Raw genomic sequence first — 24,620 nt, forward strand, 5'->3', positions numbered from 1 at the left:
TCGAAAATCTAGGCCCTGTTTCTTGTTCACTACATTTAGGCCTTTTTAATTTATTTTTTCGAAATGAGTATACGAAGTCTCATCTGAGCAGAGACCATATATATCGGTATATGGTCTCTGATATGAGATATCAGCTAAATTTCTCCTGGGGTTAGATGTGATTTTCAACTCCTTCCTGGATAATTTAGAATTTTTTTGGGGATATAAATACTGTACTCTTCTGTTCTGTTCTGGACGGGTTTTTTTATTACTAATATTTTTTCCATACCTATGCATCTGTACTTATTTCTGAGTTGACAATATCTACTTTTGTTAAAATGAATTGCTATCATTCCTAAAGCATTTAAGGCTTTTCCTTGTTTCTAACTTTGACCTGTAGCAATCTACCATTAAAAGACTTAAAATTACATGTATTCTGGAATCAAAAACACTATGTACAGCCTTGTTCAGAAATGTTGGGACGGTGGGATGGCCTAGTGGTTAAAGCGTTTGCTCGTCTTTCAGAAAACCCGGGTTCAATTCCCCACAGGGGTACAATGTGTGAGGACCAGTTTTGGTGTCCCCTGCTGTGATATTGCTGGAATATTGCTAATACTCTCTCACTCACTCACTCACTCAGAAATGTAAGTGAAACGACTTTTATCATCACCTTTCGCACAAGTGTAATTTGTCATAAGAAAAAGTAAAATACAGGCATAATCATATTTTCATATATGTCTTTATTTTAAAGTGATAAGTGTAATTGTTCATGCGCGAAAGTAAATAATAATCATATCCAAAGTTTGATTTATATCTCTATTCTATTATTATTAGTTTAATTGTTCCTGAGCGAAAGGAAAATACAGTCATATCGAAATTTCTATTTACATCTTTATTCTGCGAGTGAGTCCTACTGTGTACATGGATAAATATATGTATGTAATTTGTCATGAGTGACTGTATTCTATATTTCATTTATAGCACAGCAATAAAATAATATTGATAATAATGGACACTTATAATGCGCCTTTTAATACGCACTTGTGTATGCTCATGGCATTACAGTTAAATCAGAGGATAATATCTAATTTGAATAAAATATACATTGTGGGTTTGAAGAGTTAGCAAAGTTAGGGCTCTTGAAAAGATATTTGAAACTTGCCAGAGAATCAGAAAGTTTAATGTTGACAGGTAGAGAGTTGGAAAGATCGCTTGTCGAATGAAGCTAAGCGGATCTTGGAGACTGTTAACAGGAGCTGGTTCTGGGAGCGAAGAGTTCTGGCAGGGGTGTATTCAGTGATAAGATCCTTGTGATAAGCTGGCACAAAATTGTGTAGACACTTGTAGACAAGGCAGAGAAGTTTAGAGTCAATACAAGATGCAACGATGTAGGGATTAGAGTAGGAGTTATGTTTTGAGACTTGGCTTTCAAAAAACAATGCAAGCAGCCGTGATCTGAACTTTTATGCAGTTTGTAAGGTTGAGCTTTGTTGAGACCTACAAGCAGTCCTTACAGTAATCTAATCGAGACGAGTCTCCTGACATGACCTGACAAGGACCTTAACGCTTTCTATTGTATAATGTACTTTCGGATGTTTCTGACGAAAGTAGCATGTTTTACAGAGTATGTCCAATTGGGCTCCCGTGGCGAGACCTGAATCAACCCTGAGGCCTAGATCTTTCACAAGTGTAGAAAACGTAGCTTGGGAAGAGCCAATATTGACTTTTCTGTATCAAACGTTTTACCGACTGTTATTAGAAAGCTTCCTCTATGGGCACTTGTTCTCGAAATACACATCTTGACACATGCATTACAGAAAATCATCATGGTATACATATATAGAATGAATATTCAGCATCACATATTCTTGTCAACTAAACCGATAGCCGCCTGTTCCCTGCATCTCTGGTCGAACTACGAAGTAACATCCTCAGTCTGTTGAAGAAGGCTTTTCTAGCATACTCTTCCTCTCCCCACATCAGGTAGGTTGTCGTCTGCAACATGGCTCTCATAGCCTTGGTCACGTGACGTGTGTCTATCTCCTCCAGCATGACCACCACCAGGAGGCGCTGTCTATTCTCGAGCACGTGGCGCTGAATGAGATTGAGCTCGAACTGGCACCAGTCACTGACAGCAAAACTGTTGGAGAGCACAATGACAATTTTCCGACTTGCTTCAATTGCATCCACAATGTTATCAACGATTAATTTACCAACTTCAAAGTCCCTGTCATGGACGCAGAGTTTCAGGTTTTCGTTACCTTCCAGAACAGGCAACATGTTCCGAATGACCCACTGACGATCTGGCGCACAGTAGGCCACAAATGCGTCATATTCGTAGTTGGCAGTGTCCACCTCCTGACGTTGACTGTATCTGACCATGTAGATGAAGTATCGGATGTGCCAACGGTAACGATACATCCACGTTCCTGTCACCAGGAACACTATAAGTAAAATACTGAAGGTAAGAGTTACGATTTTCACATCTTGATCCATCAGACAACTTGTCTTTGACATTTTCAAATCCTGCAAGTGAACCCCTTTGAGGTTCACGGGGCTGGAACAGTTATACCAAAATTCATATTTACTTGTTTTATAAATACCAAATGTTTCGGGTTCCCTATGCATCCAGTCTATAAGCCACACTATGTCACATGTGCAGGCAAAAGGGGTTTCAAATATCTCGAGTAGTTTTAGAGTTTTCGGAACAGATTGTTCATTCATTGTTGAAATCTCATTATTTCCCAAGAATAACTTTTTCAACCTTGTCATATTTTCAAACGTGTTTGGCTTTAGGTCCGAAATCGAGTTCCGATACAGAGCAAGACTCGTTATATTTGTTAATTTCGACGTTATTACTTGTGGTATAAAACGTATGCCATTACCACCCATAACCAAAATCTTGAGGGTGGTGAGGTGTCCAAGCAACCTACTAAATTCCGTTTCTGTGGTTACTTGGAAAACATTATCATTGAGATCAAAAGTTCCAAAGAAGAACATCCTTCAAAAACCCGCATGTCTATCTCAGCTTCTCTGAACCAAATACGATTCTTGCGAAAGAATATTTGTTTCAGTGCCGAATTATTAAACACGGCTCTTTCTATAGTGTGCATTGCACACGCAACATAAGACAATGTGATTTTGAAGATGCTTGGCAACATCGAAAATTGATTTGACTTTAATTCTGGAAAAAGATTACCATTTAAGTGGAAGCGAGTGAGATTTTTTAAACAGCTATAATAGTTTCTGTCTAAATATCTCATACCATTCCACTGAACAGACAGGTTTTTAAGACTTGGGAAAGTATTACTGCTGCAAAAATTAGGAAACTCATAGAAGCGATTGTTATCAAATGTAAGACTTTGGAGAGTGGTAAAGCTGGCGTTCCTCAGATCTATGTCCTTTAAACGATTTCCACCAAAGTCGAGACTGGTCATTTGTCTTAGTCCTTGGAGAGCATTCAGTGGGAATTCACTAGTGTTGTTTCGAAATATAAGTCGAAAGTTTGTAACATTTTCTAAATGTTTAAAGAAATCATCAGAAACATTCGTAAGATTCATAGAACTAATGTTCAGTTGTTTGATTGGCGTCTTGGCCATTCCGAGAAACGATTCCTTGAGACCATCTTCGGCAATGAAGTTCTCTGACAGGTCAAGCGTCTGCAAATGCTTTAAGCTGCTGAAGGCATTCCTGTCTATGTATACCATTGTGTTATTTTTCAGACTGAGATAGACAATCTGATACCGATGATACTCCTGTAGGGTGTTGTTGGAGAGTACAGGAATTGTTCCATTCTCCAGATAAATGCTTGTATTGAAACTGTGGGACTGTCGTGGGGGCGCTGGCAATGGCTTCCCTGTTAAGTTTAATCCTCTGCATCGCATTTCAATCAGTTTGGACTGGCTGCAGTTACATCCCTTATGACAGTCCAGGATCTTCTGCAACGGCTGAGATGTACTGGAAGCCATCGCAAAAGACAACAGTGCAGTGATGAACACCAAACTCTGAGGGTGCTGGAGTCTTTTCATCTTGCCCTTTGCACCTGACAACCTTATTGTCTGAAAAATATAAACCGATTGGTGAGTGAGTTAAGAATTTTGATAGAAATTCAAAAAAATACCCATCCTTGTTTATCACGTGTGTTCTGAGTAGTTCGTTTGTTTTCTCACAAAACATAGGGAAACCTATTTGGTACAAAGAATGAAACTTAGACCTTTCCCCCTTTCCAATTTACTGCACAGAATTACAATATTTGAAAGAGACAGAAAACAAGGGGATTTGGAAACGTAATAAGAACAAGTGAAAATAAACGATTGTAAATGGTGACTCTGAATGATAAATGAGTAAGTGAGTGAGTTTAGTTTTACGCCGCTTTTAGCAATATTCCAGCAATATCACGGAAGGGGACACCAGAAATGGGCTTCACACATTGTACCACGGTTGGGAATCGAACCGCGTCTTCGATGTGACGAGCGAACGCTATAACCACTAGGCTACCCCGCGGCCCCGTATGATCAATGAACATATCTGAGTATGCATCTATTGATTTGTGGGGCCGGCTAACATGATCGGGATTCGGAAGTATCGTCGAAAGAAAAAACATAATGATTATCGATGTGAAAATGGTAACATCGATCATGCATAAAGTTTTGTGATAAATTAGTTTTCGTTTACTCACACAATGCACAAAGTTAGGTCTTTATTCATGGGCTGCTCTAAATTATGTTCGACTGCCACCGTGGTGTAGTTGTTAGAGCGTCCACCCGGAGAGCGGAAGGTCGCGGGTTCGATCCCCGACCGCGTCAAACCAAAGACGTTAAAATATGGTAGTTGTTGGTATGCTTGGCGCTCGGCATTAATGGGTACAACAAAGGACTGGTCGGCTCAGAGTCAGTATAATGTTCTGAGTGTATTCATGCTTCACTGCGGTAATCTCAGTGGGCTAGCACTATAAAACCAGCTTCAACATGTACACACGCATGCATCGTCATATGAGCGAAATATTCTCAAGCACGACGTAAAGCCCAATTTCACCTCACCTCTAAATTATGTTCAGAAGGCATTTTTGTTAGTAATCTATGTTGAAACATGTCAACATTCACTGGTGGAGTGAAACATGTTGATTTCATTGGGACATTCATTTGCATTTTTGCTCAAAGTTTTGCTGCGATATTTATCGATAATCGATCGATATTTAGTCAATGATTACCGATCTCTATAACCTATATCGATATTCAGCCCTGTTGATTTATGAATCTAGTTATTTTGTGATGTATTTTAGCTGCAAAACAGGCCCCGAGGTTATAAAAACTTTCGTGCTCAACTCAATTTTATGCTCAAATTCGTGCTCATGCTCAAAATGATCGTTCTTGGCCTAAAACGGTATCTCTCAAAGACTTCATCATCTCCCAAAACTTCGAGCGGGTTCGAAGGATCTCGAAACACGCTCGGTACACGGGATGTCCGCCGAGGTTGCCGAATCTGGCACAGGTGAGCTGCCATGGTTGACCTCGAACACAGCGTTGAGCACGGTCCAGAGCATACTTGAGATCATAGGTATTTCATGCTCACGTTGAGCACGAAAACGTAATCAGATTTTTTAACAACCTCCGTTTAGCGAGTCTGGGTTCTGAGTAGAGCACGAAACCGGATTTGAGCTCGAGATCGTACTCAGGAAAGTTTTATAACCTCGGGCCAGGTCTTCATTGTTTGTTGATATTACACTATTAGTAATATTTGATTCTACATTATTGGTGTTTTCATGAATCATAATTTAATTGGTTCAGCACATATTTAATAAGAGTGAAGATTGGGCTGAGAAGTTTAGATCCTTGTGAGACTGCTTACTGTCTGGTGGAAAGATGATTCTAAAGGAATTCACCATGAACATGATATAAATTCAGAAATGCATTTCCGATATCCAGTTTTACGGACGCTCTTCTTCATCAACGACAGACAAACGGAGTTCTACGTTTTGGATCTATTGTGTTAATATTAACTTCATTATTTACTCGAGATGTAGTTACTTAATGATAGTAGACTAAAGTATATTCCTTCGCAATACCTTAAATGGAAAAATCTGGTTACCTTCAAGCAACACTTTAGTACAAAGAAAACAGCAGAATTGAAAAAGCTATCGATGTTTATTAATAGTATACTATCACACTAACTGTGCCCCATCTTGTCATTTTTTAAGTAAACCGATGCTTTTGTAATCTAGTACCACCGCTGGGTGGTTGAAGGAGAAATGAAGAATTTGAGTTAAAGTTGAGTGTAACATATTCGCGTGGCATGTGGGTGAGACAATGATGCTGATCTCTGTAGTGACCAATAGTCTAGGTTTATCCTTCGAACTATGGATACCGACAAACACTGACATGAGCAATGAGCTTGAGCAATGGTTGCACTGGGATCCGATGAAATATTGTGTATTTAAGTATTTTACTATTCTACATAGTTGGTGAAAATACCTAGGAGGGATGACCTAACTCGACACTGTTTAGATGTCACTATTTAGATGCCACTGTTTAGATGTCACTATTTAGATGTCACTATTTAGATGTCACTATTTAGATGTCACTATTCAGATGTCACTATTCAGATGTCACTATTTAGATGTCACTATTCAGATGTCACTGTTTAGATGTCACTGTTCAGATTTCACTATTTAGATGTCACTATTTAGATGTCACTATTCAGATGTCACTGTTTAGATGTCACTGTTTAGATGTCACTGTTTAGATGTCACTATTCAGATGTCACAGTTTAGATGTCACTATTTAGATGTCACTATTCAGATGTCACTGTTTAGATGTCACTGTTCAGATTTCACTATTTAGATGTCACTATTCAGATGTCACTATTCAGATGTCACTATTTAGATGTCACTATTTAGATGTCACTATTAAGACGTCACTATTGAGATGTCACTATTCAGATGTCCCTATTTAAGTGCCACTATATAAGAGCCACGATTTAGATGTCACTATTTAGATGCAGCTATTAAAGTGCCACTATATAAGTGCCACTATTTAGATGCCACTATTTAGATGCCACAATCTAGATGCTACTACTTCGATACCACTATTTAGGCGCCACCATCTAGATGCCACTAATTAGGTTCCACTATTTAAAATTTATATGCCACTATCTTGGTGCCACTATTTAGATGCCACTATTTTAAGTGCCACTATTTAAGTGCCACTATATAGGTGCCACTATCTAGATGCCAATATTTAGATGCAACTACTATTATGTAGAATTTAGATTCTACAATTTAGATACCACTGTTTAGATGACACTGTTTAGACACCATTGTTTAGACACCACTATTTAGATGCCACTGTTTAGACACCACTGTTTAGACACCACTGTTTAGACACCACTGTTTAGACACTACTGTTTAGACACCACTGTTTAGACACCACTATTTAGATGCCACTGTTTAGACACCACTGTTTAGATGCCACTGTTTAGATGCCACTGTTTAGACACCACTGTTTAGACACCACTATTTAGATGCCACTGTTTAGACACCACTGTTTAGATGCCACTGTTTGGACACCACTGTTTAGATGCCACTATTTAGATGCCACTATTTAGACACCACTGTTTAGATGCCACTGTTTAGACACCACTGTTGAGACACCACTATTTAGATGCCACTGTTTAGACACCACTATTTAGACACCACTGTTTAGACACCACTGTTTAGACACCACTATTTAGACACCACTATTTAGTTGCCACTATTTAGATGCCACTGTTTAGACACCACAGTTTAAATGCCACTGTTTAGACACCAATTTTTACATACCACTATTTAGACACCACTGTTTAGATGCCACTATTTAGACACCACTATTTAGATGCCACTGTTTAGACACCACTGTTTAGACACCACTATTTAGATGCCACTGTTTAGACACCACTATTTAGACACCACTGTTTAGACACCACTATTTAGACACCACTATTTAGTTGCCACTATTTAGATGCCACTGTTTAGACACCACAGTTTAAATGCCACTGTTTAGACACCAATGTTTACATACCACTATTTAGACACCACTGTTTAGATGCCACTATTTAGACACCACTATTTAGATGCCACTGTTTAGACACCACTAATTAGACACCACTATTTAGATGCCACTGTTTAGATGCCACTGTTTAGACACCACTGTGTAGAGGCCAGTCTTTAGATGCCACTGTTTAGACACCACTATTTAGATGCCACTGTTTAGACACCACTAATTAGACACCACTATTTAGATGCCACTGTTTAGATGCCACTGTTTAGACACCACTGTTTAGACACCACTGTTTAGATGCCACTGTTTAGGCACTACTGTTTAGATGCCACTGTTTAGACACCACTATTTAGATGCCACTGTTTAGACACCACTGTTTAGATGCCACTGTTTAGACACCACTGTTTAGATGCCACTATTTAGACAGCACTGTTTAGATGCCACTGTTTAGATGCCACTGTTTAGACGCCACTGTTTAGACACCACTATTTAGATGCCACTGTTTAGATGCCACTGTTTAGACACCACTGTTTAGACTCCACTATTTAGATGCCTCTGTTTAGACACCACAGTTTAGATGCCACTGTTTAGACACCAATTTTTACATGCCACTATTTAGACACCACTGTTTAGATGCCTCTATTTAGACACCACTGTTTAGGCACTACTGTTTAGACACCACTGTTTAGATGCCACTGTTTAGACACCACTGTTTAGATGCCACTATTTTGATGCCAGTGTTTAGATGCCACTATTTAGACACCACTATTTAGATGCCACTGTTTAGACACCACTGTTTAAATGCCACTGTTTAGACACCACTGTTAAGATGCCACTGTTTAGATGCCACTGTTTAGACACCACTGTTTAGACACCACTGTTTAGACACCATTATTTAGATACCACTATTTAGATGCCACTGTTTAGACACCACTGTTTAGACACCACTGTTTAGACACCACTGTTTAGATGCCACTGTTTAGGCACTACTGTTTAGATGCCACTGTTTAGACTCCACTATTTAGATGCCACTATTTAGACACCACTGTTTAGATGCCATTGTTTAGACACCACTGTTTAGACACCACTGTTTAGATGCCACTGTTTAGACACCACTATTTAGACACCACTGTTTAGATGCCACTGTTTAGACACCACTATTTAGATGCCACTGTTTGGACACCACTGTTTAGATGCCATTGTTGAGACACCACTGTTTAGACACCACTGTTTAGATGCCACTGTTTAGATGCCACTATTTAGACACCACTGTTTAGATGCCACTGTTTAGACACCACTGTTTAGATGCCACTGTTTAGACACCACTGTTTAGACACCACTATTTAGATGCCACTGTTTAGATGCCACTGTTTAGACACCACGGTTTAGACACAACTGTTTAGATGCCACTGTTTAGGCACCACTGTTTAGACACCACTATTTAGGCACCACTGTTTAGACACCACTATTTAGATGCCACTGTTTAGGCACTACTGTTTAGACACCACTGTTTAGATGCCATTGTTGAGACACCACTGTTTAGACACCACTGTTTAGATGCCACTGTTTAGATGCCACTATTTAGACACCACTGTTTAGACACCACTATTTAGATGCCACTGTTTAGGCACTACTGTTTAGACACCACTGTTTAGATGCCATTGTTGAGACACCACTGTTTAGACACCACTGTTTAGATGCCACTGTTTAGATGCCACTATTTAGACACCACTGTTTAGATGCCACTGTTTAGACACCACTGTTTAGATGCCACTGTTTAGACACCACTGTTTAGACACCACTATTTAGATGCCACTGTTTAGATGCCACTGTTTAGACACCACGGTTTAGACACAACTGTTTAGATGCCACTGTTTAGGCACCACTGTTTAGACACCACTATTTAGACACCACTGTTTAGACACCACTGTTTAGACACCACTATTTAGATGCCACTGTTTAGACACCACTGTTTAGACACCACTGTTTAGATGCCACTGTGTAGATGCCACTGTTTAGACACCACTGTTTAGACACCACTATTTAGATGCCACTGTTTAGACACCACTGTTTAGACACCACTATTTAGATGCCACTGTTTAGACACCACTGTTTAGACACCACTGTTTAGATGCCACTGTGTAGATGCCACTGTTTAGACACCACTGTTTAGACACCACTATTTAGATGCCACTGTTTAGGCACTACTGTTTAGATGCCACTGTTTAGATGCCACTGTTTAGACACCACTGTTTAGGCACCACTGTTTAGACACCATTATTTAGATGTCACTGTTTAGACACCAGTGTTTAGATGTTTCTATTTAGAATATGGGTGTCTGAATGATGCCTGACACTGCAGTCAGTGTCGTCTACTCAACCTTGGCGCCACATCCCCTAAACAATGCAGACTGACAGCCTGAGTAGTGGTCCATGCTATCTCCACAAGATCCGCTATAATGTTGTGTACTTCGATAAACCTTATTATTTACACTATTGTGTAAATGACTTGGAGCAATTTCCTGAAACAAGTGAGCTTTCACAAATGAGTCACAAAAATACTTCCTCTGATTTTATGTGATACTATTTTTGCGTTGACTAAGGTCTATATATTACAATATGCGTCACGATTTTTGTTCAAAATGATATTTCCCACATGGGTACAATGTGTGAAGCCCATTTCTGGTGTCCCCCGCCTTGATATTGCAGGAATGTTGCTAAAACAGCGTAAAACCATACTCATTCACTTACTCAAAATGATATTTTATCGCTGCGCTGTATTACAACCCCTCAGTTTAGCAGTTTGAAAATACATGGACGGCGTTTTGAAGGTTTCTTTTAATTTGAAACAATTTCACTATGAATACACAGAATAATTTTGACAAAGGAGGTATTTTGGCAATGGAAATGTTATGAACTAATAACAAATTGTGAAGCCAGTTAGTCACATGTGATTTTGGAGAAAAGGTCAAATATGTTAACTTCTGAAGTAAATGAATATATTTGCTACTTTGAATGCATAACTCTTGACTCGGGAATGTTAGTAGTAATTATTTCCTTAACCTGTACACTTCAGTGGAAATATGTCATTTGAAAAACACACAGAAACAGTTGAAGGTTTTCTATTGCTCATCAAACGGAAACAAGAAAGTCGACCTTAGTAGCATCAACGCGCCATGTAACAAATACTCAAATGGCTAACACACCTGCTTAACCATAAAATGACCTAACACGGCCTAAAATAAGATGATAATGGAATTATGTCATGTGATGTCCAAATTCTTTGAGAAACGCTAATTAATTAACAGTACTTACAAGTATCCTGAAGATCAACCTTCAAGTGGTTGAGCTCTCGTTACTAACAGCTGACAGTTTCCAGCACGGAAAATGAAACCATATCACGTGTGTTATAGTTTTACCGGGTGAATGTGTTTACTTGCTGTCCCTTTATCAGTTATTGTTAATCATAAATCTCCGTTTATCTGCCTTGGGCTAGCCAGAACCCAATCCTTCTCACAATCCAGTTTGGGTTCGAAACCCGGGTTATTCTTGGTAAAGCAAAATACATTTGTATCGTTTCCTGGTTCGTTTTCTTGTATGTCAATCGGGGGTGCCCAAAATACTTTTTCTCTTATTCCGGGTGTCCGTTTAGCAGTGATGTCATAGCATGTGAGATGTTTTGAGAGTTGAAGGGTGGCTGTTGTGTATAACGCTTTGGTGTGAGTGAGTGAGTGAGTTTAGTTTGACGCCGCAATATTCCAGCTATATGACGGCGGTCTGTAAATAATCGAGTCTGGACAAGGCAATCCACTGATCAACATCATGAGCATCGATCACGCAAATGGTATACGATGACATATGAATTTCATGAAACAACACTCGTTTTCTCAGTATGGGTGAACAATGGAAGGGGATTATTGTCTCGAAATTTTCTTCAAAATGAATCTGACAAGCTAAAGCTAGATATATTAAGGCAAATATAACTTCGCGAGTTGTGTGATAAGTGCTATCTGACAGATACGTAAACAATAATCTGTTTACACACCCTAACAGCGAATCGATGCGTACTTTGTTGTCGTGATCGTAGTAGCGCATTATTACATGAGTGACGCCATTAGGGCTTCTGCTTACCTCATACCAAAACAAGCCCGCAAGATCGTCAGAAGTACACTCAATTGGACCCACGAGAGCCGTCATGCAAACAAACGCACGTGCGTGTATTTGAATCTCTCACCGTATTATCCCTATCAAAAACTTCACATGAGGAACACAATTCTATTATGTTCTTTGTACTGTCAATATGACGATATATATGTTCATGATTTTTTAAACAATGACATACTGTCATAAACGATTTTAGTACTCGGGATTATGTTTATCAAAGCACCGCTATCATTACGCGCGTTCTGGTTGTTTTGTCGTATTTTCACACATAACAAGCTTCGTGACGGGGACGAGTCTTCTTGGAGGTTACGGAAAGGGGTGATGAATTCATGATTTTATTTCTCAAAAGTCTCGTCTTTCATCCAGGTAATTCGTTTTCAGTGGAACTGTTAAAAGATTCTACGAAATATCGGGCGGAATGTTTTCCGTGATCGGGATTAAACTGTATTCTTCCGCACGGGAATAACAGGGATAAGCGTTTGAAAGACAATACGTGGGAATTTAGTAAAGATATGCACTAACGATGAACAACAGGGTTAGAACTAAACCTAAAAGTAACCTTCAACTATCACTAGCCCACAAACAAAACAAGTAGTCCATTGGTAATGAAACTATCTTTCATTGCTTCATTGTTGGATGTAACAACTGATTTAATTTACTGCCATGACAATCAATGTGACTTATGTGACATAACATCTTTATGATCCATGTGACTTATGTGACATAACATCTATATGATCCATGTGACTTATGTGACATAACATCTATATGATCCACGTGACTTATGTGACATAACATCTATATGATCTATGTGACATAACATCTATCTGATCCATGTGACTTGTGTGACATAACATCTATATGATCCATGTGACTTGTGTGACATAACATCTATATGATCCATGTGACTTGTGTGACATAACATCTATATGATCCATGTGACTTCTGTGACATAACATCTATATGATCCATATGACTTATGTTACATAACATCTATATGATCCATGTGACATAACATCTATATGATCCATGTGACTTGTGTGACATAACATCTATATGATCCATGTGACTTGTGTGACATAACATCTATATGATCCATATGACTTATGTTACATAACATCTATATGATCTATGTGACATAACATCTATATGATCCATATGACTTATGTTACATAACATCTATATGATCCATGTGACATAACATCTATATGATCCATGTGACTTGTGTGACATAACATCTATATGATCCACGTGACTTATGTTACATAACATCTATATGATCCATGTTACATAACATCTATATGATCCATATGACTTATGTTACATAACATCTATATGATCCATGTTACATAACATCTATATGATCCATATGACATGTTACATAACATCTATATGATCCATGTGACATAACATCTATATGATCCATGTGACTTGTGTGACATAACATCTATATGATCCATGTGACTTATGTGACATAACATCTATTTGATCCATGTGACTTGTGTGACATAACATCTATTTGATCCATATGACATGTTACATAACATCTATTTGATCCATGTGACTTGTGTGACATAACATCTATTTGATCCATGTGACTTATGTTACATAACATCTATTTGATCCATGTGACTTATGTTACATAACATCTATTTGATCCATATGACTTGTGTGACATAACATCTATTTGATCCATGTGACTTATGTTACCTAACATCTATTTGATCCATGTGACTTATGTTACATAACATCTATTTGATCCATGTGACTTATGTGACATAACATCTATTTGATCCATGTGACTTATGTTACATAACATCTATCTGATCCATGTGACTTATGTGACATAACATCTATATGATCCATGTGACTTATGTTACATAACATCTATATGATCCATGTGACTTATGTTACATAACATCTATTTGATCCATGTGACTTATGTTACATAACATCTATATGATCCATGTGACTTATGTTACATAACATCTATCTGATCCATGAGACTTATGTTACATAACATCTATTTGATCCATGTGACTTATGTTACATAACATCTATTTGATCCATGTGACTTATGTGACATAACATCTATTTGATCCATGTGACTTATGTGACATAACATCTATTTGATCCATGTGACTTATGTTACATAACATCTATATGATCCATGTGACTTATGTTACATAACATCTATTTGATCCATGTGACTTATGTTACATAACATCTATTTGATCCATGTGACTTATGTGACATAACATCTATATGATCCATGTGACTTATGTTACATAACATCTATTTGATCCATGTGACTTATGTTACATAACATCTATTTGATCCATGTGACTTATGTTACATAACATCTATATGATCCATGTGGCTTATGTGACATACCATCTATCTGATCCATGTGACTTATGTTACATAACATCTATATGATCCATGTGACCCGGGTTCGATTCCCAACTTGTGTGACATAACATCTATATGATCCATATGACTTATGTTACATAACATCTATATGATCCATGTGACATAACATCTATATGATCCATGTGACTTGTGTGACATAACATCTATATGATCCATGTGACTTATGTTACATAACATCTATTTGATCCATGTGACTTATGTTAGATAACATCTATTTGATCCATGTGACTTATGTTACATAACATCTATTTGATCCATGTGACTTATGTTACATAACATCTATTTGATCCATGTGACTTATGTTACATAACATCTATTTGATCCATGTGACTTATGTGACATAACATCTATATGATCCATATGACTTATGTTACATAACATCTATTTGATCCATGTGACATAAAATCTATGATCCATGTGACTTGTGTGACATAACATCTATATGATCCATATGACTTATGTTACATAACATCTATCTGATCCATGTGACATAACATCTATATGATCCATGTGACTTGTGTGACATAACATCTATATGATCCATATGACTTATGTTACATAACATCTATTTGATCCATGTGACTTATGTTAGATAACATCTATTTGATCCATGTGACTTATGTGACATAACATCTATTTGATCCATGTGACTTATGTTACATAACATCTATTTGATCCATGTGACTTATGTTACCTAACATCTATTTGATCCATATGACTTATGTTACATAACATCTATATGATCTATGTGACATAACATCTATATGATCCATATGACTTATGTTACATAACATCTATATGATCCATGTGACATAACATCTATATGATCCATGTGACTTGTGTGACATAACATCTATATGATCCACGTGACTTATGTTACATAACATCTATATGATCCATGTTACATAACATCTATATGATCCATATGACTTATGTTACATAACATCTATATGATCCATGTTACATAACATCTATATGATCCATATGACTTATGTTACATAACATCTATATGATCCATGTGACATAACATCTATATGATCCATGTGACTTGTGTGACATAACATCTATATGATCCATGTGACTTATGTGACATAACATCTATTTGATCCATGTGACTTGTGTGACATAACATCTATTTGATCCATATGACTTATGTTACATAACATCTATTTGATCCATGTGACTTGTGTGACATAACATCTATTTGATCCATGTGACTTATGTTACATAACATCTATTTGATCCATGTGACTTATGTTACATAACATCTATTTGATCCATATGACTTGTGTGACATAACATCTATTTGATCCATGTGACTTATGTTACCTAACATCTATTTGATCCATGTGACTTATGTTACATAACATCTATTTGATCCATGTGACTTATGTGACATAACATCTATTTGATCCATGTGACTTATGTTACATAACATCTATCTGATCCATGTGACTTATGTGACATAACATCTATATGATCCATGTGACTTATGTTACATAACATCTATATGATCCATGTGATTTATGTTACATAACATCTATTTGATCCATGTGACTTATGTTACATAACATCTATATGATCCATGTGACTTATGTGACATAACATCTATCTGATCCATGAGACTTATGTTACATAACATCTATTTGATCCATGTGGCTTATGTTACATAACATCTATTTGATCCATGTGACTTATGTGACATAACATCTATTTGATCCATGTGACTTATGTGACATAACATCTATTTGATCCATGTGACTTATGTTACATAACATCTATTTGATCCATGTGACTTATGTTACATAACATCTATTTGATCCATGTGGCTTATGTGATGTAATCATCTATATGATCCATGTGACTTATGTGACATACCATCTATCTGATCCATGTGACTTATGTTACATAACATCTATATGATCCATGTGACCCGGGTTCGATTCCCAACATGGGTACAATGTGTGAAGCCCATTCTTGGTGCCCACTGCCTCGATATTGAGCATAAAACCCAACTCACTCGTTTTCCATTTAACTCTTTCAACACCAGTCAACCAGAGGCTTTTACTGCAATGACACCGAGTTCCCAGAGACTCTGAGGTCATAGATGAAGCCTGTGTTTATCAAGGAAAATATCAGCTTGTAAAACATTATTTCTACTACATGTCATACACCATTTGAAAGGTCTAATCCTACTGTTCATAAATATGTAGGTTATTTTTTTATCATATTATACAAATAATATAACTGCAATTCAAATAAGTTATTTTTTCATGAAAATGCAAGCTTACACATTTATAACGTCCAGATAGACCCCGAAGGAAGAAACAAATACGGTGAAGTTTTCCATTTGTAACATGACGTTTTCTTTTATATTTTCCATTTTAATTGAATCGGAAAAATATTATAGAACACAACAGCGGGAAATACCTCCGTTTTTGAATAACCTGCGGGGCGTTTCTTTTGATGGCATGTATCATTCGAAAGTTCTGAACATAAACAACATCACTGTACCTTGCCAAGAGTAAAGGTTTCAAGAAGCGATTCTATTGGATAAAGATTGGTTTCTAATGGCGCTTTTTTTGCAACAGTCTGCTATAAGGATTGTGATTGGTCAAAATCATGCACGTGACCGAATGCAGCCAATCATATTTACAGCAATGGATATTATTGTCGTAAACGAAAACTTTGAGATTTAGACAAAGGTTTTGGGTAAAATCATGTTGTTCTGAACGTATTACACAAAAAATCACCACCTATACGTAAATCATTGAACTTAGTCGACATACCGTGCTAGGTTATGACCTGTGACAAAATTGCTTCATGCATATATTTTACCATTAAACCAGGGATAATCTACAGTCTTCTATTCTCCCTGATTAAACATCGTGTCCGAGCGTGAAGCTCAAGGCGAGGAAAACCGAGATGTCACTTTACTTACACTGCACGACCGCACATAAAAAAGATGGAAATAGTAACATATTACGTACGTTTCGTAACTTTTATGAATACTGTTGTTGATTTTATTCTTTAGTTTATGCAATTGGTTTCATTGTTTCCTCGAAACATCATTACTTTGCTCTTTGACAACTTTGATGTGGACCCGATGCCAAAACATGTTATGAGAGGCATTTGTATCAGATACTCGATCGGGGCCAGTAGTAAATAACTGAATGTGTGGAAATGTATAACTAAAATTGTTAGTTTTGCACGCGCTTCCCAATCTAAAACGAGTGGCATAGCGAGGGTCCACTAACATGTTTTGAATAAAGTGACACGATGTACGTAGATGTTCTGCAATGTTAGATTCACTAAGTCTGGTGGTGAGAGTTGAAAATGGATGATCTCAATTGCTGTATTTGACGAATAATCACTAAAAAAAAACTAGTAGTCCGCCGGACTAGTGCAATTTTGCTTCCATTCGCCCCACTAAATTTTTACTTTCGGGCGAGCGTAAAGATCGAACCCTGAACAATGAAACAGGAGACTGACATAAAATAGGATATTAGGATCACGTTGTATTCAGAGTGTGGGCTTGGCGTGTTTGTTGTTGTTCAACAGCAATATTCCAGCTATATGGCGGCGGTCTGTAAATAATTGAATCTGGACCATACAATCCAGTGATCAAGATGATGAGCATCGATCTATGCAATTGGGATACGATGACATGTGTCAACCAAGTCAGCGAGTCGGATCCCGATCCTGTAAGCCGCCGGTTACGAGGCTAATTCTAAGCCGGATCTTCACGGGCCAGAGGCGTAAGCCTCGTATATTTGTAAGTAATTGATATCATTAGACACTTGTGTGAGATTCGTTATGCATATCTGTGGTATCACAATGGTATGTGTGTGTGTTTCTCACTCTGTTTGGTTGTGTGTATGTGCGTGTTTGTGTTTTTGTTTGTGTCTTTGTATATGTTGCGTGTGTTTGTTTTCTCTCTCTTTCTCTCTCTCTCTCTCTCTCTCTCTCTGTGCCTCCCTCCCTCCCTCCCTTTTCTCCCCTCCCTCCATCCTCTCTTCCCCGCCCTCCCTATCTCTTTCTTTCTTTCTCCCTCTCTCCCTACCCTACCCCCTCTGTCTCTCTGTCTCTGTCTGTCTGTCTCTCTGTCTCTGTCTGTCTGTCTGTCTCTCTCTCTCTCTCTCTCTCTCTCTCTCTCTCTCTCTCTCTCTCTCTCTCTCTCTCCGATTTATGTGTGTGTGTTTATCTTTGTGTGTGCATTGTGTCATTGTGTGTGCATTAAACGAGATGACGTGCGGCTAGGACACTATGTGTATGTAGTATCCTGTTTGTGACATTTGTTCAGGAAAGAAGGAGTTCCTCTTCATGGACAGCTGATCAAACTAATCGCTTACTAACAGTGAGACATACATTCACTGGATGACAAAGCTATTCTACCATTATGGCATTGTCACGTATCGAAATACGTACGCAATAATGAGTCACAGCTGAGAGATCTATAAGGGATTTATATGTGTTGTTGCGTGTGGACTGAGTATAACAGGCGAGATAAAATCCGCATTTCGTAATTTGGAGCCATTACAACGCCCCATTACAACAGTTGTTTTTATCTGGTAATTTATTTAACTGAACTTTACAGTAGTAGTGCAACATTGTCATCTTATCATCTGTGGATGGCATGTGGTTTGCGTATGCCACAATGAAATATTTGACGAGCGCTTTACAGCTTTACAATAGCGGAGTCCATTAGTTGGGAAGAATCTCGCAAGGTCACGGATGTGTCGAACTTTAAAATGTCGAAATAACGGTTGTCTCGAAGTAAGTGAGGGAGTTTAGTTTTACGCCGCACTCAGCAATATTCCAGCTATATGGCGGCTGTCTGTAAAGAATCGAGTCTGGACAAGTTAAATCCAGTGATCAACAGCATGAGCATCGATCTGCGCAATTGGGAACTGATGACATGTGTCAACCAAGTCAGTGAGCCTGACCACCCGATCCCGTTAGTCGCCTCATACGACAAGCATGGGATACTAAAGGTTCATTCTAACCTGGACGTTCACGGGTGCATTCTACAGAGAGTTCTTAAGATAGTGGATGTATCGAACTTTAATTTGTCGACATCACGGTTGTCTCGATGTAAAAGTTTGGTCCCTGGAAATTTCTTATGCAGTCATCATTTCGGATTGTTTCCAAAATGGGATAAATCCATAGCAACAACGTTAATAGGAGTTTGTGCGGAACGCGATTTCACTCCTCGTCCATATTAACAAGGTTCCGCTGTATACAGCTTCGCCGGAGCCCAGCCTAGTACAGTAGAAACATTATTATTAATGTGTATTACACTTCATGTTCTATGTATTCTAGAGATTCTCTTCTGGTATACTCTTATCGGACACCATTAACCACGGGTGTGTATCAATGTGATACATCATCTTCGTGACTGCGACCGCTATCTGTGTTGACACTGGCAAGTTCGGTTGTAACGGCGGCTTAGCAGATTGGCTCTTGTGAGAATGCGGAGCCAGCCAAGGGAGGTAATTAAATCATCTCTCCCAAGCCATGGATGCATCCAGGGTATAGCGGAGAGTTATCATAACGTATACCCTGGAGATTATCGAGGATGACGAAATGACTGATTTCACAATCCGACTGTGACATATATACCGTTGTCTACTTATCAGTGTACAGCAAATGAGGCTTACGTTTACAACGCAGAGTCACACAGAGTAAGTGAGTTTAGTTTTACGCAGCTTTCAGCAATATGCCAGCAATGTCACGTGGGGGAACCAGAAATGGGCTTCACATTGTACTCACGTGTGGAATAGAACGCGGGCTTTCGGTATGACGAGGTGACGCTTTAACCACTAGGCTACCCCACCGATCCTGTTTCCACATGAACGTGTTTCACTTGTTGGCACTGCAAGCCACCGAGATGATTATGTCACTTTCGACCAAGACACTACACCAAATCCTTGCCTATACGAACATGAACATCCGGCTATAGTAAACTACGTTTATCCCGAACACGTCGATAACGAACTGACGGATATACCATACTTTGCTTTTAGTCACGGCCACTTTCATATTTATTCGACTGACTGACTGAGTTTAGTTTTACGCCGCTTTTAGCAATATTTCACAAACATCACGGCGGGGGACACCTGAAATGCGCTTCACACATTGTACCCATGTGGGGATTCGAACCCGGGTCTTCGGCGTGACGAGTGAACGCTTTAACCACTAGGCTACCCCACCGCCCCTATATTTAGTCGAAATGCGTACAACGGGTTATAACGAACTAAACTTCATGGTACCTTTAAGTTCGTTACAGCCGTAGTTTGACTGTACATTGTAAGGAAATAATGATGACATAAAATACGAAATGAACCCATGGGCTCTAAAGTTTATTGACACAGAGTGACACTGGGTGTCATTACACAAAGAATTCAAAGTGATGAAAGAAATCGCCGCAGCAAAAACGCAGAAACAAAACAGTAAATACAATAAACAAAATTATAAAAATATTTATTTGATAAACCGTACAAATAAAGGAAACAGAAAAGCAATGAAATAAAACCAACCCAAAAATATTACACTGTTAAGATAGAAGTTGCAGTGTTCTATAAACATTTTCTTTGCGTAAGTGACAAGTTTTTCAAACTAGAAATGCACAGCCGAATCTATGAAGTTCTAAACAGTGTTTGCAATTCAGAGTTTCTAGTCCTTTGCACCAGATGGAATCTTTTCGGGGATAAACCCCTCTCTGGATCCGCCTGTGGCTAACGTTTTGATAAGAGCGCTGATATTTTGCTGGTAATCCCAAACGCAGGCACGGCCTGGTTATATTACCGTGTATCACCTGTTGATGCTGCAAGCTACCATGTTGTGTACGTCACTTCCGGCCAAGTATCTGCACCAAATCCCTGTGTATACGAATATGTAAATACTGGGATCTTTAATCAATGCAAAAATTGTGAAAAAGAAAGGCTACAACCCCAAGACGCTAGATTATGTCATAATTTCTCATAATTATGCAGGATAAGAGAGGAGGAAATTAACGTAAAGTTTCTGGCGTAAAGCATAAAACGAGCTGCGATAAAAACGAACTAAAATTATTGGTCCCTCCTTATAACAGCAGTTTTCCGAATATATGTGGGAATATGAAAGTACATATTGGGATATGGAATATTCTAAAAAGGTGAGTTCCAACTAACATGCAAACATCACCCAACATTATTTCACAAAAAAATTTCAACATGACGTTTTAGGTTTACACAAAAGTCAATACCACGGATCAACAGAAAGCAGATGGCGGAGGCAATACCATATCCTACCGAGGATAAAAGGGAAACAACTCTCCAACGCACAGCGGTACAGCCGGCGCTATGTTACTTTCCCTTCGCCAGGAAGAAATGGTGATCCGATGATGACGTATGTGATGTACGTGTTGCACGTGATACGGGTACAAGTATCACGGGTGATGTTAAGCGCATCACATCAATGTGCATCTCACAACAGGACATTTTAGTAACGTTAAGATCAATTTTGAAATAATGTTTTGCGGACATTCCTCTGATATGCAAACTTACTTTTGCGATTAAGGAATTATATTATTTTAAACAATGAAAATACATACCATCAACAACATTCTTGTTAAAATAAACACACAAGTATAATTATATTATTGAAAAACTGTGAATATATTTTATCAACAAAATGTGTGTTAAAACTTACACACAGATGATATGATTACATAATTCAAAAAATCTAAATATATTCTCTATAAAAAAGTGTAAATATATTGTAGCAAAACACACCACACCAGTCGACTATGGCTGTCGATAACGGAAACGTCTACGTCAGGGTGTCGGGCACACTAAAACCCGAGTGTTATGTAACAAGAGTAAAGTTATTATAACAAAAGGTTGTATACGTTTTGTTATTATCAACCATGGTATTATGAAACATTACAAAACGCTCAATTCACCTTAATAAGGATTATGGATTGTCAAGATTAATGTGCAAAGCCAAGTTACTGTAGACTGGTAATAAACAATGACATCCAAAGCAACACTTTGACAAGGTAATGACTGAAAATAGATACCATCAACAACATTCTTGTTAAAATAAACACACAAGTATAATTATATCATTGAAAAACTGTGAATATATTCTATCAACAAAATGTGTGTCAAAACTTACACACACGTAATATGATTACATAATTCAAAAAATCTAAATATATTCTCTATAAAAAAGTGTAAATATATTGTAGCAAAACACACCACACCAGTCGACTATGGCTGTCGATAACGGAAACGTCTACGTCAGGGTGTCGGGCACACTAAAACCCGAGTGTTATGTAACAAGAGTAAAGTTATTATAACAAAAGGTTGTATACGTTTTGTTATTATCAGCTAATGGTATTAAGAAACATTACAAAACGCTCAATTCACCTTAATAAGGATTATGGATTGTCAAGATTAATGTGCAAGCCAAGTTACTGTAGACTGGTAATAAACAATGACATCCAAAGCAACACTTTGACAAGGTAATGACTGAAAATAGATACCATCAACAACATTCTTGTTAAAATAAACACACAAGTATAATTATATCATTGAAAAACTGTGAATATATTCTATCAACAAAATGTGTGTCAAAACTTACACACACGTAATATGATTACATAATTCAAAAAATCTAAATATATTCTCTATAAAAAAGTGTAAATATATTGTAGCAAAACACACCACACCAGTCGACTATGGCTGTCGATAACGGAAACGTCTACGTCAGGGTGTCGGGCACACTAAAACCCGAGTGTTATGTAACAAGAGTAAAGTTATTATAACAAAAGGTTGTATACGTTTTGTTATTATCAGCCCATGGTATTATGAAACATTACAAAACGCTCAATTCACCTTAATAAGGATTATCGATTGTCAAGATTAATGTGCAAGCCAAGTTACTGTAGACTGGTAATAAACAATGACATCAAAGCAACACTTTGACAAGGTAATGACTGAAAATAGATACCATCAACAACATTCTTGTTAAAATAAACACACAAGTATAATTATATCATTGAAAAACTGTGAATATATTCTATCAACAAAATGTGTGTCAAAACTTTACACACACGTAATATGATTACATAATTCAAAAATCTAAATATATTCTCTATAAAAAAGTGTAAATATATTGTAGCAAAACACACCACACCAGTCGACTATGGCTGTCGATAACGGAAACGTCTACGTCAGGGTGTCGGGCACACTAAAACCCGAGTGTTATGTAACAAGAGTAAAGTTATTATAACAAAAGGTTGTATACGTTTTGTTATTATCAATATGGTATTATGAAACATTACAAAACGCTCAATTCACCTTAATAAGGATTATCGATTGTCAAGATTAATGTGCAAGCCAAGTTACTGTAGACTGGTAATAAACAATGACATCCAAAGCAACACTTTGACAAGGTAATGACTGAAAATAGATACCATCAACAACATTCTTGTTAAAATAAACACACAAGTATAATTATATCATTGAAAAACTGTGAATATATTCTATCAACAAAATGTGTGTCAAAACTTACACACACGTAATATGATTACATAATTCAAAATCTAAATATATTCTCTATAAAAAGTGTAAATATATTGTAGCAAAACACACCACACCAGTCGACTATGGCTGTCGATAACGGAAACGTCTACGTCAGGGTGTCGGGCACACTAAAACCGAGTGTTATGTAACAAGAGTAAAGTTATTATGACAAAAGGTTGTATACGTTTTGTTATTATCAACTAATTGTATTAGAAACATTACAAAACGCTCAATTCACCTTAATAAGGATTATGGATTGTCAAGATTAATGTGCAAGCCAAGTTACTGTAGACTGGTAATAAACAATGACATCCAAAGCAACACTTTGACAAGGTAATGACTGAAAATAGATACCATCAACAACATTCTTGTTAAAATAAACACACAAGTATAATTATATCATTGAAAAACTGTGAATATATTCTATCAACAAAATGTGT

The 24,620-nt window shown here is 37.6% G+C and overlaps 2 protein-coding genes across 2 annotated transcripts; both read right to left on the minus strand.

The window, feature by feature from the left end:
• Positions 1–852: 852 nt before the first annotated feature.
• LOC124267757 (toll-like receptor 2) lies at positions 853–2,871 on the minus strand. Its single transcript, XM_046702746.1, has one exon. The coding sequence runs from the start codon at positions 2,869–2,871 to the stop codon at positions 1,855–1,857; it is 1,017 nt and encodes a 338-aa protein (XP_046558702.1). The 3' UTR covers positions 853–1,854.
• Positions 2,872–2,930: 59 nt separating this feature from the next.
• Positions 2,931–11,390, minus strand: LOC124267758 (platelet glycoprotein V-like). The gene is made up of 2 exons (XM_046702747.1): positions 11,327–11,390; positions 2,931–4,037 (listed from the first exon to the last, which is right to left on the minus strand). The coding sequence occupies exon 2, from the start codon at positions 4,005–4,007 to the stop codon at positions 2,931–2,933; it is 1,077 nt and encodes a 358-aa protein (XP_046558703.1). The 5' UTR covers positions 4,008–4,037; positions 11,327–11,390.
• Between the last annotated feature and the right edge of the window lie 13,230 nt (positions 11,391–24,620).

The sequence above is a fragment of the Haliotis rubra genome, unplaced genomic scaffold (genome assembly GCF_003918875.1).
Source record: "Haliotis rubra isolate DU_JTF1 unplaced genomic scaffold, ASM391887v1 Scf1335, whole genome shotgun sequence".
NCBI classification, from domain to species: domain Eukaryota; kingdom Metazoa; phylum Mollusca; class Gastropoda; order Lepetellida; family Haliotidae; genus Haliotis; species Haliotis rubra.